The sequence below is a fragment of the Brachypodium distachyon genome, chromosome 3, assembly GCF_000005505.3.
Source record: "Brachypodium distachyon strain Bd21 chromosome 3, Brachypodium_distachyon_v3.0, whole genome shotgun sequence".
Taxonomy (NCBI): Eukaryota; Viridiplantae; Streptophyta; class Magnoliopsida; order Poales; family Poaceae; genus Brachypodium; species Brachypodium distachyon.
In genome coordinates, this window is record NC_016133.3 from 2,129,910 (window position 1) to 2,145,371 (window position 15,462).

Here is a 15,462-nt window from a genome sequence, read left to right on the forward strand (position 1 = left end):
GGCATGAGTGGTTCAAGACAATAATGCATAATCGGGACGTAAAATGATAAGCATGTCCAGAGCATTCCTAGCATGTCACAGGTATCTTTCGATTTCACATCTGAGAAAATAAATAATCAAAACTAAATCGTGCCTCCAGCCAGTAAGCAGTCCAAAGCAAACAAGAACAACAATTCCAGTAAATGCTGAACACCCTTTAAAAACTGCTGAGATAGCCAACAGATGTGAAATCGACCCTTGAATAAGTCTGCTGGTTATTGGCATGTACTAACAATTAGTTAACAAGATTGTGTCAGAAGGAGGGTTTGTACAAAGATGTTACATCTTTACGGATATCACATACAGCTCTACAATTGGTTCCAGATGATGATATGCTACTGATATTTACATCGCAAAATGTATTTCCTCAACGTCACAGGAGATCGTTTACAAAGTCAACGACCGGCTAACATATCTTTTTCTTCCATTTCCTCTTTGATTCCTATGAATATGATTCTCTGGGTGAACGGTTCTTCAGGGTCATTGCAAGCTTCTGCCTTTCTCCTTCCACTTCGGCGAATTGCACACTGAGCTCCGAGTACCTGCCTTGCATATCTTTTAGCTCACTCTCGACAGCCACCTGCCTTCTCTTCAACTCAATTGTATCCTGTATAAGCTCATTGATGTCTCTGAAGCTTTGGAAAACCGCTGATTCATCATTGTGTTGCTTCAAAAATGAACTGAAGAGGGAAATATTCAAGAGATGAGCACTTAGTTAAATAAAGTTAACTTATAAAGCTACAAATTCCAGGTTCTTCAGAAAGCATTCAGAAAGAGGCCATAATCAAGAAGGACAGTTTCCAAAACTTAAGAGTTCCTGAAGATTCTTTTGCGCCCTACCATAGAGGCTCAATTTGTGGGCATGTTTTTTAGTCCATTATGGAAAAAAAAAAGTCAGCAGATAATAATGGGAAACCTGCTTTCCTAGACAAGAGCAAACATGGAAACAAATGCAATATGACAGATTGTACTGGTTACCTCTGGAAAACAATGTCTGTCTTCTTCTTTGCTTGGAGTGCTTCTGCCAGCTCGAGCTCCAAAGCAAGCACTCTTTCCAAGGCATTGCCAGAACCAGGAAGCTCTTTAAATGAGGGGAAAATCCGTCGCAAATGTTCATTTGCCTACAAGAGTGACATATATGAGAACATACAAAAAGGAGTACAAGGTATATGGGGTACAGGTTCATCTTGATCTCTGGTATTAGAAATTTATAACAGAAAGGGGAAAATATACATACCATATCAAGCTGTGATAATGCCCTTTCCAGTCCACTGAGTGATGGATCAATTAGATTAACATCAAGGGGAAGAAGAGGGGACGGATTCTCATTTTTAAGTCTTTCCAGCTGCATAAGCAAAATAATTTCTAATAAATCAACGGTGACCCACACCATGCCAAGTGCCAAGTAATTACTGATTCAAACTATTCTTCCTGATTTTTATCAAGTAAACTCAGCTGTATCAAACTCATGAGGGCATGTGCAATGTTTTTGCAATCCCGCAGCTATGCACAATTTGGGATATCCGACTTGGGGCCACTGAAGAGATGTCTAGTGAGGAAGATAGAGACTGAGCATGGGACACATGAGGAAGATCATAGATGGAGATTTCTTCTCAACTAATCACTAACTTAGCTCCTGCTTAGGTGGCATTGTGAAACTTAGCTCCTCTGACATTGTACGTATCCAAATGCTACTTCCATTGTCCTATGAGTTCTGCATCAATGGCCATGCTACGTTCAATGCTCATGAATACAATCACACCAGCAGGCCTGTTGCATGATCACCTCGCAAGCACTTGCAGCCTCAAATATATAGGCTCAAATACTCGAAACCTACTGTCTGCATCAGCCAAACACACCACTAAATCCACTAATGTGTTTCCCTCTGGCACGACAGATCTGAGAGGTGCATGAGAAGATGGTGGCATCATTGTGAAACCCAGAGTTCTATAGAGGGGAACGGCATGAGTTAAAGGATTGGACGTTTGGGAAAAAATTGCATGTGATTTCTTTTGGTTTGCAATTCATTCCAGTCAAAAATGGAACAATTGTCATATTTTCAAATTTCTTCTTTAATTAATAGACAGAGCTCCTGCACTTGTGGTCATTTTTCAAAAGAAAAATAATCCCTTCCCTCGTGAATAATAAGAGAAGACATGTTTCTTGTTCTTTTTTACGTAGGAACCCGAGGTAGACATGATGATCGATAATCTCCAAACTTGTAGAACCATAGTTTGTGTTATTAAGAAGGAAGGAACTAAGAAATGTTTCAACGTACCTCCTTCTGGAAAAGGTTCAAATCATTAGCTAATTTCTTATGCTCCTTAGAAATATCTTTGATGGCACTGTTGACAATCATATGATTCTCTGATGACGGCTCACATTCCTTATGGCAATTCTGTAAAAACATTAAAAATAAAGTAAGCTGACGAAGCAACCACTGCTACAAATGTTGCTCATAAAGAAGCAGAACACTTCCAAAACCAAAAGAATGAGTCAGTGTAATGTGGAATGTACACTGCCAGATAAACCTTAACTACGTATGCTGGTTATGAAGCAAAACAGTATAAGTACAAGTGAAGTGTTAGATCAGAAGGTGTATATACACATTTAGAAAAATCACTGAAATATATAAATTAATATGCAGAGCTTATCTCCTATGAAGTGGACTCCAAAAGAAGCTCAACTACTGTGTCGCATCATCCTACTCAACATAGGCATCTGATTAACAAATTATTCTCATTAAACACCGAAATAACTATGTCTAGGATGGGCTCAAGTTAAGCTGCGCATGCTTTGGGTGGGTAGGGTTTTCCATTGTTCTCAAGACAAGATTGTTTGAGTAGGTCACACATCATGGACCAGACAAGACCAGCCTAAAAGAATGATTCAAATTCTAGAGTAAATATCAAGGAGCCACAGCAATTGGGCTTTATATTTCATAAAACCAAAACCTCTGGAAAACAAATCTGAAATTTCATTGAAATTTTGGGCCCTGATCGGCGGTTCAGGCTGCGCGGTCCACGTCGAGTTAATGACTCACAACATTGACATTAATCTACCACCACATCACAGGAGAGCTGTTGTATGTCATAGGTATAATGCTTCATCGGTGTGCAAATTGTCAATTGTTGCATGTCAACCAATTCAAGTCGCAATTAGTATGGCAATGACATTAGAAATTTATGTTAGATTGATTACCTCCAAGTTCTTTGACAGTGTACTCTTGGCATGTGGATGCTCACTTCCAGCATCCTCGGATTCTTTTATATTTGATGAAAATTTTGTGCTCTGAATTCCACCTTCATCTTCATTCAATCCTGAATCAACATTTGGTGTATTTGGTATTAACTCTGGCGCAGAGCCAGAAGTCACATCTCCAAGAATTTGACCAATAGATGTGGCACCAGGGGTGCATGATCCAGAATTACCAGGTGATGTGATATTGTCAGTCAATGCAATATTCTCCAGCAACTTTTTAACTAAGTCAAGCTCCACCCTAATTCTGTTGCGTTCGTCACTGCACTCCTGAAGAGAGGCCTCAATCTTTTGTTTTTCTTCTTTGCAGCAATCAAAGTTTAATTTTGTGCATTCCAAGTCCGTCATTATGCTGTCATATGCATTAGACAACTCTCTTTTATCAGCAGATAAATCCTGCATCTCGACTTCCAATTCAGAAACTTTCATCGATAGCTCTTCAATTCTTTTAGCAAGAGCAATCTCATTTTTTCTCCCAGTTTCAACCTCATCCAAAGCACTTTGCAGCTTCAGTAACATCTCTTCAGAATACTTTTTAGAGACAAACACCTGACTTTTCAGCTCTTGAACCTTCGATTCATATTGCTCTTTAATAAATGCAATTCGAAGGGATTCTTGCATCGCAAACAATGATCCCTCTTTCTCCTTTCTTCCAGCTTCAGCCTTCTCTTTTAGCTCTCTCAAATGGATAGAAAGGTTCTTGAACTCTTCTGCCTTGAGAGTTTGTTCAGCAAGTTTTTGAGTAAGCTCCTTATTCTGTTCTTTTAATTTTGTCAACTGGTATCCAGAATCTTGTAGCAATGATGACATCTCCGTATGGTGTTCCTCCAATTTTGATTTCAGAACCACATTTAGAATTTCAACCTCATCTTTCATTGATGTCAGATCATCAACCTGTTCTTGAAGATTTGTCTGCACGGCCCTAAGCTGCAAAACCTCATCTTGACACTTCAATACTGTATCACAATTATCTATTGATACGGATGTATCTCGGGACTTGTTATCGCTAACTTGAGCAGATGCTTCTTCATTTCGTTTCATAATCTCTTCAAGTCCTTCCTTCTCTTGATTAACCCTGGTAAGGCTGATTTCTAGAGAATGGATAGCTGCTTGAAGTGTGGCATTTCTATCAGTTAATTCTGCTTCAGTCAACATGTGCACCCTTAATAATTTGTCAGCATCTTGGTTCTCTTGCTGAAGCTTCCCAAGGTCATTTCTTAAGACATCAAGTTGGGCAGCAACCTCCTCAACATGACTTCTCATATAGCTAGCTTCAGTGTCGGTGGCAAGCATGTCCTCCAGAACTGTCCCTAGCTGACGTTCAGCATTGGAAAGCTGGGAGTGAAGAGAGCAATTCTTACAGATCAGATCCCTTTGGATTTGTTCACTTTTTGAAAGAGCATTTTGCATCAAACTGTTTTCTTTTTCCAGGCCTAAAATCTGGTCCCCCAGACGAAGTAACTCTGATTTGTCCTCACTGAAAGACAGCAGAACCTGATCCTTCTCGATAAGTTGAGATGTAAGACTTGCAAGGGCAGATTCAAGATCTTCCCTCGCTCTCTTTTCTTTTAGCAAATTCTCATCAGCACAACTGAGGCCATTTTGCAAACCTCTATTTTCATTGACCATATGCACCAACACTTCCTCTTTAGACTGTAAAGACAGGGCCAAAGTTTTGTTATCTTCCTCGAATTCTGCAAGACTTACTTTGGTCCTCTCAAGTTCCTGAACAACAGCAGCAATGTCTCTCATCTTTTCAACGAGAGTCTCATTCTCACTGGTGACAATCTGCAGCTCAACTTCCATTTGTGCAAGCTTTGATGTTAAGTTACCATTGGTACTGGAGTGCTTTTCTTGAGCCTCTGAGATAATATTAAATTTATGTTTCATTTCCTGCAGTGCTTGCTCAAGCTTCTCCACATGTTCCTCAGAAATGTTCAACTTTTCTTTTGTTCCATCCAAATCACATTGAAACTTCTGCTTCACGTCAAGCAATTCTGTTTCAGAATTTCCCGATCTCCTTCGAAGAACATCGCACATTTCTTCCAGTGCCTCCTTTTCCTGAAGGAGATGAAGCACCTTCTGGCATGCTTGCTGCTGGAAGATATCCAAACTTAATATGACAGCAGGGTAATTCTTGTTCTTAAGTTCATGTTGCAGAGATGCCTCATCAAATCCTGAAATGCCCATATCCTTACTCAAAGGAATAAGTTTGGAGCATAGGATGCTCATTTGCTCTTGAACTGTTGTAGAAACAATTTGCTGATCATTGATTAAGGAGGACTGCTTATGTAATTCATCTTTCATTGCCTCAAAATCCTCCATTACTAATCTCAGCTCATCCTTAAGCTGACTTGTTTGCAGACTTTCTTTCAATAAAAGGTCCTCGAACCTCTTCCTTTCTTCGGTGCAAGCTTTATGTTCCTCAACAAGTCTTTCAGATACAACAAGCTTTTCCGTAAACAAGGCATTTTCAACTGAAATATCTTGCAATTTTGCTTCTAAAATTTGGTTCTTCACTGTCAAATCATCACACTTTAAAATGTATCCTGCTTCACTTTCTTTTAAACTTTTGGATTGGTCCAAGGCAGAGTTCAGCTTGATCACTAAAGAATTCCTAGCATCATTAGAGTCATGAAGTTGTTTTTCTAGCATGTGAAGCCTTTCCTGCATTCGCTTAATCATATCTAGTGCGGTATAGTGAGATTCACGTAACACATCAGAGAATACCTGCCACTCAATATTAGCAACATACATTTCTAAATGTTCAGATTCCACTGCAGAACAAGCAACTTTTAGTCCTTCGATGTTGGAGCAGTTCACCCTTGAATCAGTACTACATAGGACTTCAGATCTGCTACGCAGTTCTTCAATTTTGAGAGCCCGGAGGAGATTTTTCTGGCCATCCATTTTGTAGCTGAAATTACATGATGCACCATTTTCAGCAGAGAACACTTGAGATTCGGTTGCCGCATGCAGACCTTCATGTCCAAGTTGTTTGACAACAGACCTGTCTTGCTCATGTTCTTTATTACCGCATAAGTTTGCTATTGTAGAATGTTCTTCAGGGAGACTCTCAGTATCTTCTATAATGGATTGCTTTGCAAGAGTTTCATTTGACTCATACATAGAAAGAACCTGAAAGGACAGTAACTCGAGGTCTTTCTGTAGACGATCAACAGCTGCCGAATAATTCCATCGAACCCTCTTGAGTGCAGTTTCTGTAGCAACAGCCCTCCTCTCGAACTCCTTATTTTGAGCTTCTAAAGCTGTTCTGTCCTCAACAAACCTCATTAACTGATCATTCATCTCCTCATGCATTTTCTGCTTCTGGGCTTGGAGGACAGAAACTGTATAGAAACAGGAATTATGTTCTTTCCTGAGATTTTCCAATTCAAATGCTGTATGCTTCTGGCTTTCCTCGAGCTTGAGGATAAAAGATTCATAGTAGCGCTCCATCTGGCTCATCTTCTCCAGTAGATTCTCCTTCTCGGTTTTTGAGTCCTCTAATTTCTGCAAGAGCTCACACATTTTCTCCTCCATTGTGCCTGAGTTTTTCTTGTGGGAATCATGTCCTGAGCTTGATTGATGTGCGGCATTTGACGGTGGAAAATGTTCAAGATAGTTATCTTCTTTCATATGTTCAGGCTGAACACCTTGCTTCAAGTTCTCAATGACACGCTGAAGAGCCCCCAAATCAGCAAGAAGAAAATCAAGATCACTTGCTTGAAGTCCATGGAGAGCATTATTTCTGGTCTGCTGCACTTTACTTTCAAGAAGCAGCAGGCCTTTAAGCCATTCAGTTTGGAGATCATGTGCTGGACTGTTTGTAGCAAGACCGCCATTTCCAAACTTACTTAAAGTATTATCTTGTTCTGCAGTTGTCATAAGAGGAACTTGTCCGTCAGCCTTATACCGCAAGAGCTTATCAGATTTCATTTCTCCCAGCTCTCTTTTCAAATTAGAACATTCTGTCCTTAGGAAGGATACTTCTGTGGTGAGCTCGTTACGTGACATAAGTTCAACAGCTAGCTGTTTAGTTAGGCCCTGAGTTTCAGTGCCTAATTTGTCAGTAACATCCTGCAGAGATGTTGCTTCTGACTTAAGGTGAGAAAAGGCTGACTCGGCCACTTCCAATCTGGTCCTGAGTCGATTATTCTCCTCACGAGCAGCAGCGAGATCGTGACCAGCAGATAACTCAGGACTCCATCCATGAGACCAATCACTGCTCCCTTGTGGTGAAAGGCGCTTATCCCGAAGTGGGCCCTTCTCTGATGTAGGGCTTTGACTTGTTGGGCACAGTGGTAGATCACCTGAGTGTATGCTCCTAAAGCTACTGATTTCATGACCGCCATATGGATCATTCTTTTCAGCAAAATAACCATCTGAATTATGTGATGAATTTTCATAGTCTTCAGTTGAACCAGCAGAATCTTCCGCCAACGGGAAACCCAAAGAAGTGTCTTTCAGCTTATTCCTTGCATTAGCCTAGATTAAATGAAAAAGATAATTATGGTGGGTATCAACTTAATTTTACCAAATGAAGAAATACAAAAACGTTATAACAAGATGGTTTAACAAAACCCGGTTCTGAACTTTCTCTTAGAGTTGAACTTCTATGCAGATATGCCAAATATTGCACTGCTTTTATTTTATTAAATGAAAGCAGTAGGTACTGCATTATAGGCAGATTGCATAGGTTATCATGAATCTAGGCCTAATAGGCACTAATGGTGTATTTACAGTACAAACAGCAATAGTACATTCAATATAGATTGATCCCTCCAGCTGGAGGACCAAAGGAGCAGTCACTTCAAATATATCATCTCATAAGCGACATACTTTTTGTACTGGAGATTACCATTGTCACTCTCAACAAACCAATCTGGTAAATACCTTGTTCTATTTTGTTGCAAATTTGAAATCCTTTTCACTAGAAACCATGTAGTCATGGAAGTTAATACTATCATGAAACATTATACAGGATATGCAAAGGCATATTAGATGTGATAAGTATAAGATTTCAATGCAATGAAAGACATATATGCTTTTGGGATAGCCTGCTTTGACCAGAGGTAAACAAAGGGTTCATTTTTGGGGCAGAGTCCTGTGTTTATCAAAAATATGCGCAAAAGCAATGCTGACAGAATAATTCATAGGATTAACCAACCTTATCACTACCAATTTCTGATGAAGCAACAGCAACTTCAGAAGGATCGTGACTTCTTTGGTTCACTAGCTGCTGAGAACTTCTGGCACCAGTTTCCCTTTGCTGCTCAAATTCTCTGTAGAAAGAAAGCATTCATAAGACTTGGAACCAATAGTTCGAAACCAATTTCATTGTTACACGGTGACCAAACCTGAAGCCAGTTTTGGTGCTGAGGAGTTGTGCTGTGACCTGCAATACTTTCCGATGATTATAGATATAGCAAAAGACGTTATCAAAAACCAATACATGTATATTTTAAGGGGGGAAACATACATGTAATACTGTCCCGAAGTCACAACCGCGAAGAGGAAGTGCGATTGAAACAGGCTTCAGTGCTTCTGCAAATTCGGCAAGATTCACATCAACCTCCCCAAGAATACTAGACCGAGAAGTCCCCTGATTTTTCAAGAGCAAACATCACTTGTTAGTAAGCTCATTCAGCCCTTTTTGTCACGATATCAACATCTTAACAGACCATGTGTGCATGTGCTTGGCAGAGGATAAAGGAAAAAAGTTTCCACAACGCACCATGGCCACAACAAGCTTGTAGAGCTTGTCATCATATGTTTTAGTCCTAGAATCCTGAAGAAGTCGTGTTGCTTCATAAATAGGATCTGGCCACTTGCAGCTTCCATTTCTCACATTTGCTTTATTTGTTTTTGCTGTTACCTTTCCTGTATCAGCAGAAATGAAGGACAAGAATAGCTTGTCCCATCCTGTTGATAGAATCTGCAACAATGGCAACTATCCATGTCAATATTACTTAAGTATGAATCGTAGAAATACTGAGTAATTCTGAATAATTTACACAAACTGCACGGCTCATTCGTAAATTAGAAAGTAGGAACAAGTCTATTTTAGATCCCACAAGTTTTCACAGGATCTATGTTAGTCCATTTCATGATTTCAATCCTAACACTAAAAATGAACAAATCACACCCCTCAACTTTTGGAACTGTTCATTTTAGATGACGTGGCACCTACATGTAGGTCATTTTTGACACGCAAACTTGTGGGACCAATATGTCATGTTCTATGTTAAGGATAACCTGGCATGTAATCAGTAAATCAACAAACACAAAAGCACATGATCACCCAAATAAACAAATATATGTTTGTTGCTAGGTTGGTGCTGCTGCATGTCAGCTGAAACCGGTGATGTGCCAGCCAACATGGTGAAAAGACGAAAAGTACTTGTGAAGCCAGTCTAAGGTTGAAAATTAAAATGAACGGTTTCAGTAGTCGAGAGTGAACAGTCCCCGGTTTCTGAGTTGAGGGTGAAATCTAGAGTCTGGTATTACTAAAAAAATCTTGAGTCTGGCAAGAGTTGAGGAGTGTAAAATGAACATTTTCCTAGAGAGTATTTTCTTTTCCTAGAAAGTATAGTTCACCATTGTTTGTCTTAACTTTTAATAAACCAAAAAGGCAAGGAAATGGCTTTAACATAAATGAATTGGATCTTACATTAGTTGCATGGAATTGGAGACGGAATACAACTTTAACTTTGGCCTTCTCAATCTTCCATTTTGGCACCCTTGACATTCTGCCAGTATCAAGGCAATCCCAAGCAAGAACAATATTTATAATTTAAGCATCCAGTACTTCTAGAAGCATCCTATTTCTTTTATCTGAAAGCAAACAGGATGACAATATAAATGTCCTTAAATCAATATAATCAAACAAATACATAAAAATTCCATCTCCCTTCAAACAAAAGTAAATGCATGCAAAAAAAAACATCAGAGATGAACCATCTTGTACTCATGAATGCACACACACACAAAACACAAGAGGAAGAAATATACCCACCAGAGAGAAAAGTTTGGTACAAATTAGCGAAACAAACACAACTGGCAGTTACACTTGCATAAAACTCCCTCCTTTTCATACAGGTTGGAGTATTTGGTTTCATTAAGACAAGCCTTTGACCAAGAACTACTCTTACTATGTAAAAATAATAGGAAGGCAGGACAAAAGGAACTTGTAAGGCCAGAAAGCTCTAAAGATTTAAGAAGTCGTCTCAGATCCAATCAAAAGAAGTCGAGACACCAAGGAGAACTAAGCCTCCATCATTACCTGCATAACTCCCACTTTCCCCCAAACAGAATCCAACAGTATCCCGCAAGAGTATAAATGCAATATTCCACAGGCTGCATTCAGAAAAAACAATGTGCCCTCAGATAGAACGGATTAAAACCCCAGCACTACCTCCAAAAGGTCTCATCATTCCGCTAAGATTAATTGTGTGCATATCCAAAGGCCTCAAAAAGATAAAGCCCAGCAGCATTGTAAAAACAACCAAGTCAAAGCGTATCAGCTAACTAAAAAAGCTCTGGAATTTACCCAAGAAGCAAACCCCAGCCAACTCAGGTCCACCAAATCACTACAAAATCATATGTAAAAATTGCAATAAAGCACCTGAGTTCCACTCGCCAAGTACAAGAGACAATGCCAAATAAACTGCAGTCACCTCATTGTCAAAAAAAAAACAAAAAAAACTGCAGTCACCTTATCTTAACTCTCTGAAAGGACATAAATTAACGCACCTACATTAATGAAGATATAACACACGAGTACCAGGAAATTTCACCAGCATTGGCAAAATTTCACCGCAGAAATTCCAGTCAAAGTAACTAAGATCCATAATGTATCATAAATCACATGTAAGCACGGGCGGAGGACCCAGTAGGGCTGTAGGGCAAGGTAGATTTTTGCCTCGGTTACGGATTGGGGAAGATTATGAAACGGGGAGCTAAAGGGCGGGATCCGTTCGTCGAACGGGAGATCAACCTGCGGCGGAGGCGCTCGCGCGAGGAGGAAGAAGATCCAGGGAGCGAGGGGGCTGGGTCGCCCTACCGCGGTAGTTGGATATGGGTGGCGGATCCTCCGCCCATGCACGGATTCACAGTGACAAGATGGCACGAACCTTTTTCTCCTTCCTATCACGCGAGGCAGCTCGTTCTCCACGGCTCCCCGCCGCCGCCGCCGCCGCCGTGAGCACTGAGCAGAGCAGTCAGTCGCCGCTGGTCACCGCCGGCCCTTCGGTGTCGCAGTAGTTGAGAGAGAGATGGGGATTAACTGGAGCAGTAGGAGAAGTGATCTAGATACAGGACAGGACATAGTAGCTGTAAAGTAAAGAGTTGTGTTTGTGCAATCAGAGTCTTTTTAGTTGTGGCTAATAGTACTACTTAAGTACTCCATTAGACATAAATAAACAAGATCAAAATGTGCAATCAGAGTATTTTTTTATCCAACTGCATACAACGAAGCAGAGAGCTTGCTTGCTTATCGGGGGGTGCCACTGCCAGCGCCCCGCATAATCATGGTTGTTGTTTAATTTACCATAATTATTTCTTCCAGGTTTTTGGGGTCGCTAAAAAGTCTTTTTAGTTGTGGCATTTAGACATGTGTAGTGTCAGAAAAGACGGTTCACGTCATTCATATAAGAAATAAAAAACAATAAGACATGATATACATCTCCTAGTGTCATACTCCTTCTAATCGATATTAACTGTCACAATGTTGTCTAGATAGGTGTCTATCCAGACAAAGTTGCGACACTTAGTATGAGACGAAAAAAGTATTTTTACAGTTAAATGAACAAAATTAATTAAACAAATGTTAAGGGAAGATGAAATCTAGTATATCTAGCCGGATGATCTGCCCGTTGCACATCTAAACTAACTACTCCCTCCGTCCAACAAAGGATGTCTCAACTTTGATCAAATTTGAATGCACCCAGATACATCCAAATTTTATCAAACTTGAGACATCTTTTGTTGACGGAGGAAGTATAATTTTTTTATCACAGTTTCAGTAAAGATTCTATCAATAAATCTCAACCTTTATAATCTAGGCCACAATGATTAACCGTGGAGACCATTCAGTCGATATGGATGAATGTGGTAACCTCATGTCTTTTACTTATTTTTATGCAAATCCATGTCACTTATTTCGGGATGGAGGAAGTATAATATATGAAAAAAATTGTCTTATCTTTTTGTGTGACGTGATCATCTTTTCTTTTGCAAGAACGAGATCATTTTTCAGTTAAGAGAAGGCTCACAAATTTTTAATTTTTTTTCTTTACCCCAACAATTATGATACGTAAGAAAAGACTGACATCTATCGATCCACACATGCCCTGAACTAAATCTTCTTTTACCGATTAATGCAAGTAGCCCGTGCGATGAAAAGCAAACAATCTCGACAATCTTTCGTCTCCAGGTAGTAAAATTCTATGAGTGTCACGTTATATTCTCATTGAAATAAGGTTGGTACAGTGTCAAGTTTGTCATGTTAGGAAACTAAATGCATTCGTCCTTACTTAACAATCATGTTTGCTATTCCTGCACGCCTGGCCTGCACCTAACCTCGTTTGATCACTCCTTTCTTTTTCCTTCAACTCTCCCAAAGGCACCAGGCACCTTTCGCAAGTACGTCCGACGAAGAAAATTATCCAGAAAAACATAAAAATAGGATAGATTTCCCTGTGGACCAGCCAAAGCCATGAAAAGATTTACAAGTGAAACCGCAGGATAAGTACTAAGTTGCTCCCGGTTCTCAGTACAAATATTCTAGGGACCCAAAAACGAGGAACTCGAGACAGTTAAAGTTTTATGCCCGGAACGCTGCAAGGAATCAGCCATCTCCTCAAGGGCTAGATCAGTTTTACATGTCAGGATTGACACAGCTTTGTGCACATATCTGACAAAAACATCGCTACCATTTTGACATGTCAAAATTTAAATAGGTTCAGAATATATCAGAGAACTCCACGATTAATATGTTCTATATACGGTTTGAAACAAGGATATTGTTTGATTTCTCAGGACGGACATGAGGCTTGGTTAACGGTCTCCCTGGAAAGAGATGCGTCCATTACAGAACATAAACCAAAGTTCCATGCAACCAATTCAAGTGTGCTTGAAGGCAAAATATCACAAGTATTTGAGAAGCACAAAATAGTTTAGCGCAAGAACAATAATTGTCTTATTGGGTTTTTGAGCGGATCAATGAAAATGGATAACTAAACCAAAACCGCACATGACAATGTCTGAATAAAAGGAAAACAGATAACTAGATAAATAGTCTCATATGGAGCGGGGCGATATCTCAAATTGACTTCTCCTTCTTCACCATGCCAATCAGATATAGCGCAGAATGCGAAGCACATCAGGGATCTGCACAGGTTTCACAATGTATTCTTTTGCTCCTCCATCCAAGCACCTGCAACATATAAGCAAATAGAAGATAAGTACAACAACAGCAGCAGCAGCATCCATGCAATCGACGTTAAGGTAGAGTTTAACGAGTCAATGACTAAAAAAATTATATGCAAGTTTAATTTATCCAACATTGCTCACTTCTGAATCCTTTCAGGGATGTTGTCAGATGATGCAATCACAACAGGAATGTGGGCCAATGGGGGTGAGTTCTGTAGGGAAAACAAAATGTTAAGCTTAATAGATTGCTTTCAAATACTTAGAAAAAATGAGAAAAACATATAGCATTTCATACAATAATATCATGTCATGGTGGGATTAAAAGTACTCTTTCTAATAAGGCCAGTTTACCTTCACTTCCATAAGCAAGTCATAGCCATTCATCTCTGGCATACAATAGTCACTGACAATCATATTAACGTCATTTTGCTGAAACAACATGAAAAAAACATATGCATGCACAGTAAGTAAGTCTAGTAAAATAAATATGTCATACGATGATGCAAACTTCTAACTTACCGAGTCCAAAAACTCCAAAGCTTCCTTCACACCTTCTACTGCAGTCACTGCAATAAGGGGAGCATACAAGCAATTAAGTGACAAAACAATTGGAAAAGTATATAAACTTAGAGATTAATAACCATAAGATACAATCACGCAAGTATTCCTTATATTGTTATATGGGTTAGGTTAACACATTATAATTTTCCTAACTACATGAAACCTGTTATACTTCTCATATTTAACAAAAAAAAATCATAAAATTATCTAGGAATGGACTGCTTACTTTACTTTTGTCCCTTTTCATTTTTGAACACACACATGGTTTCCCTAAAACACATCTTACCACCACTTTTCATCATATTGTTTGTTATAAAATAATTTAAACAAGGGGCCCCTTTAAACAATCATGTCATGAACTTATTTTTATGATGAATTTTCCATACCAGTGTAATGTTTTATTGCAAACGTTCTAAACAGACATCTATTAATTAAAGAACGAAGGTAGTATATGTTATCTATAAATGGGCATGGGTGGCCCGGCTTGGAGCACAGTTCTTGGGCCAGGCTCAGGCTTCACTTTTTAGCCCGAAAGCCCAAAAAAAGACCAGAATGAATAAGACTAATAACTTGAAAAGGGTATAAAATCATTTTATCCTGAAAATGGTTAATTTAATATTTTAATAGAAAAAGAGAGGTTTTTTCAGGCCTCTGGCCAAGCCTGGGCTTGGTTTCTTGCCACCATGCTTTATGAAGCCCGACCTGAAAGTCACCTCGACCCGGGTATGCCTTAGTATTATCATATTCTCGAATTGCTCAAGATTAATATGACCGTGAACATTATGTGATAATGCAAAGCTTGTATAAAAACACGTACTTATGTGCCACCATACATACCTCGTACATGGGAGCGCTGTAAGAGATAAGTAAGGACGAGACGATCCCCACGTGTATCGTCGACCACAAGCACATGAGGACGACGAGTACCTTCCGGCTCATTCCCAATTGAAGGCGTCGACATTGCAAAGTTTGATCTCTAGGCACACTAATTTGCGGAGACGTTGGTTACTGCTATGCTGTTTCTTGGGGTACTAGTGTACTATGACAATGAAGAAGATGCTTCGATGCACATATATTTATAGTGTAACACCCATCCATGCATACGTAGATATAAACATTAATTTTTATAAATATGAAATAATTATTGTATCATTGTCAATAAAGGGCTAC

At 39.4% G+C, this 15,462-nt stretch overlaps 2 protein-coding genes across 3 annotated transcripts; both read right to left on the reverse strand.

Moving 5' to 3' along the window:
• Positions 1–212: 212 nt before the first annotated feature.
• LOC100839825 (golgin subfamily A member 4) lies at positions 213–11,633 on the reverse strand. 2 transcript variants are annotated; one of them, XM_014901044.2, is made up of 12 exons: positions 11,433–11,633; positions 10,583–10,656; positions 9,971–10,134; positions 9,035–9,235; positions 8,780–8,902; positions 8,658–8,695; positions 8,468–8,582; positions 3,241–7,785; positions 2,318–2,437; positions 1,277–1,384; positions 1,018–1,160; positions 213–719 (listed from the first exon to the last, which is right to left on the reverse strand). In XM_014901044.2, exons 3-12 carry the CDS (start codon positions 10,046–10,048, stop codon positions 482–484), a joined length of 5,709 nt encoding a protein of 1,902 aa, XP_014756530.1. In that variant the 5' UTR covers positions 10,049–10,134; positions 10,583–10,656; positions 11,433–11,633; the 3' UTR covers positions 213–481. The 2 variants fall into 2 exon arrangements, with proteins under 2 accessions (XP_014756530.1, XP_010233786.1); XM_010235484.3 differs by lacking the exon at positions 10,583–10,656.
• Positions 11,634–13,653: 2,020 nt separating this feature from the next.
• On the reverse strand, positions 13,654–15,253 carry LOC100840124 (two-component response regulator ORR12). Its single transcript, XM_003570850.1, has 5 exons — positions 15,130–15,253; positions 14,251–14,297; positions 14,083–14,160; positions 13,873–13,943; positions 13,654–13,735 (listed from the first exon to the last, which is right to left on the reverse strand). The coding sequence occupies exons 1-5, from the start codon at positions 15,251–15,253 to the stop codon at positions 13,654–13,656; spliced, it is 402 nt and encodes a 133-aa protein (XP_003570898.1).
• Positions 15,254–15,462: the final 209 nt, after the last annotated feature.

Coding starts and splice junctions, on each gene's coding strand:
- LOC100840124 (XM_003570850.1), bottom strand. CDS start 15,253: ATGTCGACGCCTTCAATTGGGAATGAGCCGGAAGGTACTCGTCGTCCT. Junction 14,161..14,250: donor CTTTGGAGTTTTTGGACTCG/GTAAGTTAGAAG, acceptor ATGTTGTTTCAG/CAAAATGACGTTAATATGAT. Junction 13,944..14,082: donor ACTTGCTTATGGAAGTGAAG/GTAAACTGGCCT, acceptor TTTTCCCTACAG/AACTCACCCCCATTGGCCCA.
- LOC100839825 (XM_010235484.3), bottom strand. CDS start 10,048: ATGTCAAGGGTGCCAAAATGGAAGATTGAGAAGGCCAAAGTTAAAGTT. Junction 8,903..9,034: donor ACAAGCTTGTTGTGGCCATG/GTGCGTTGTGGA, acceptor TTGAAAAATCAG/GGGACTTCTCGGTCTAGTAT. Junction 1,385..2,317: donor TGAACCTTTTCCAGAAGGAG/GTACGTTGAAAC, acceptor TTGCTTATGCAG/CTGGAAAGACTTAAAAATGA.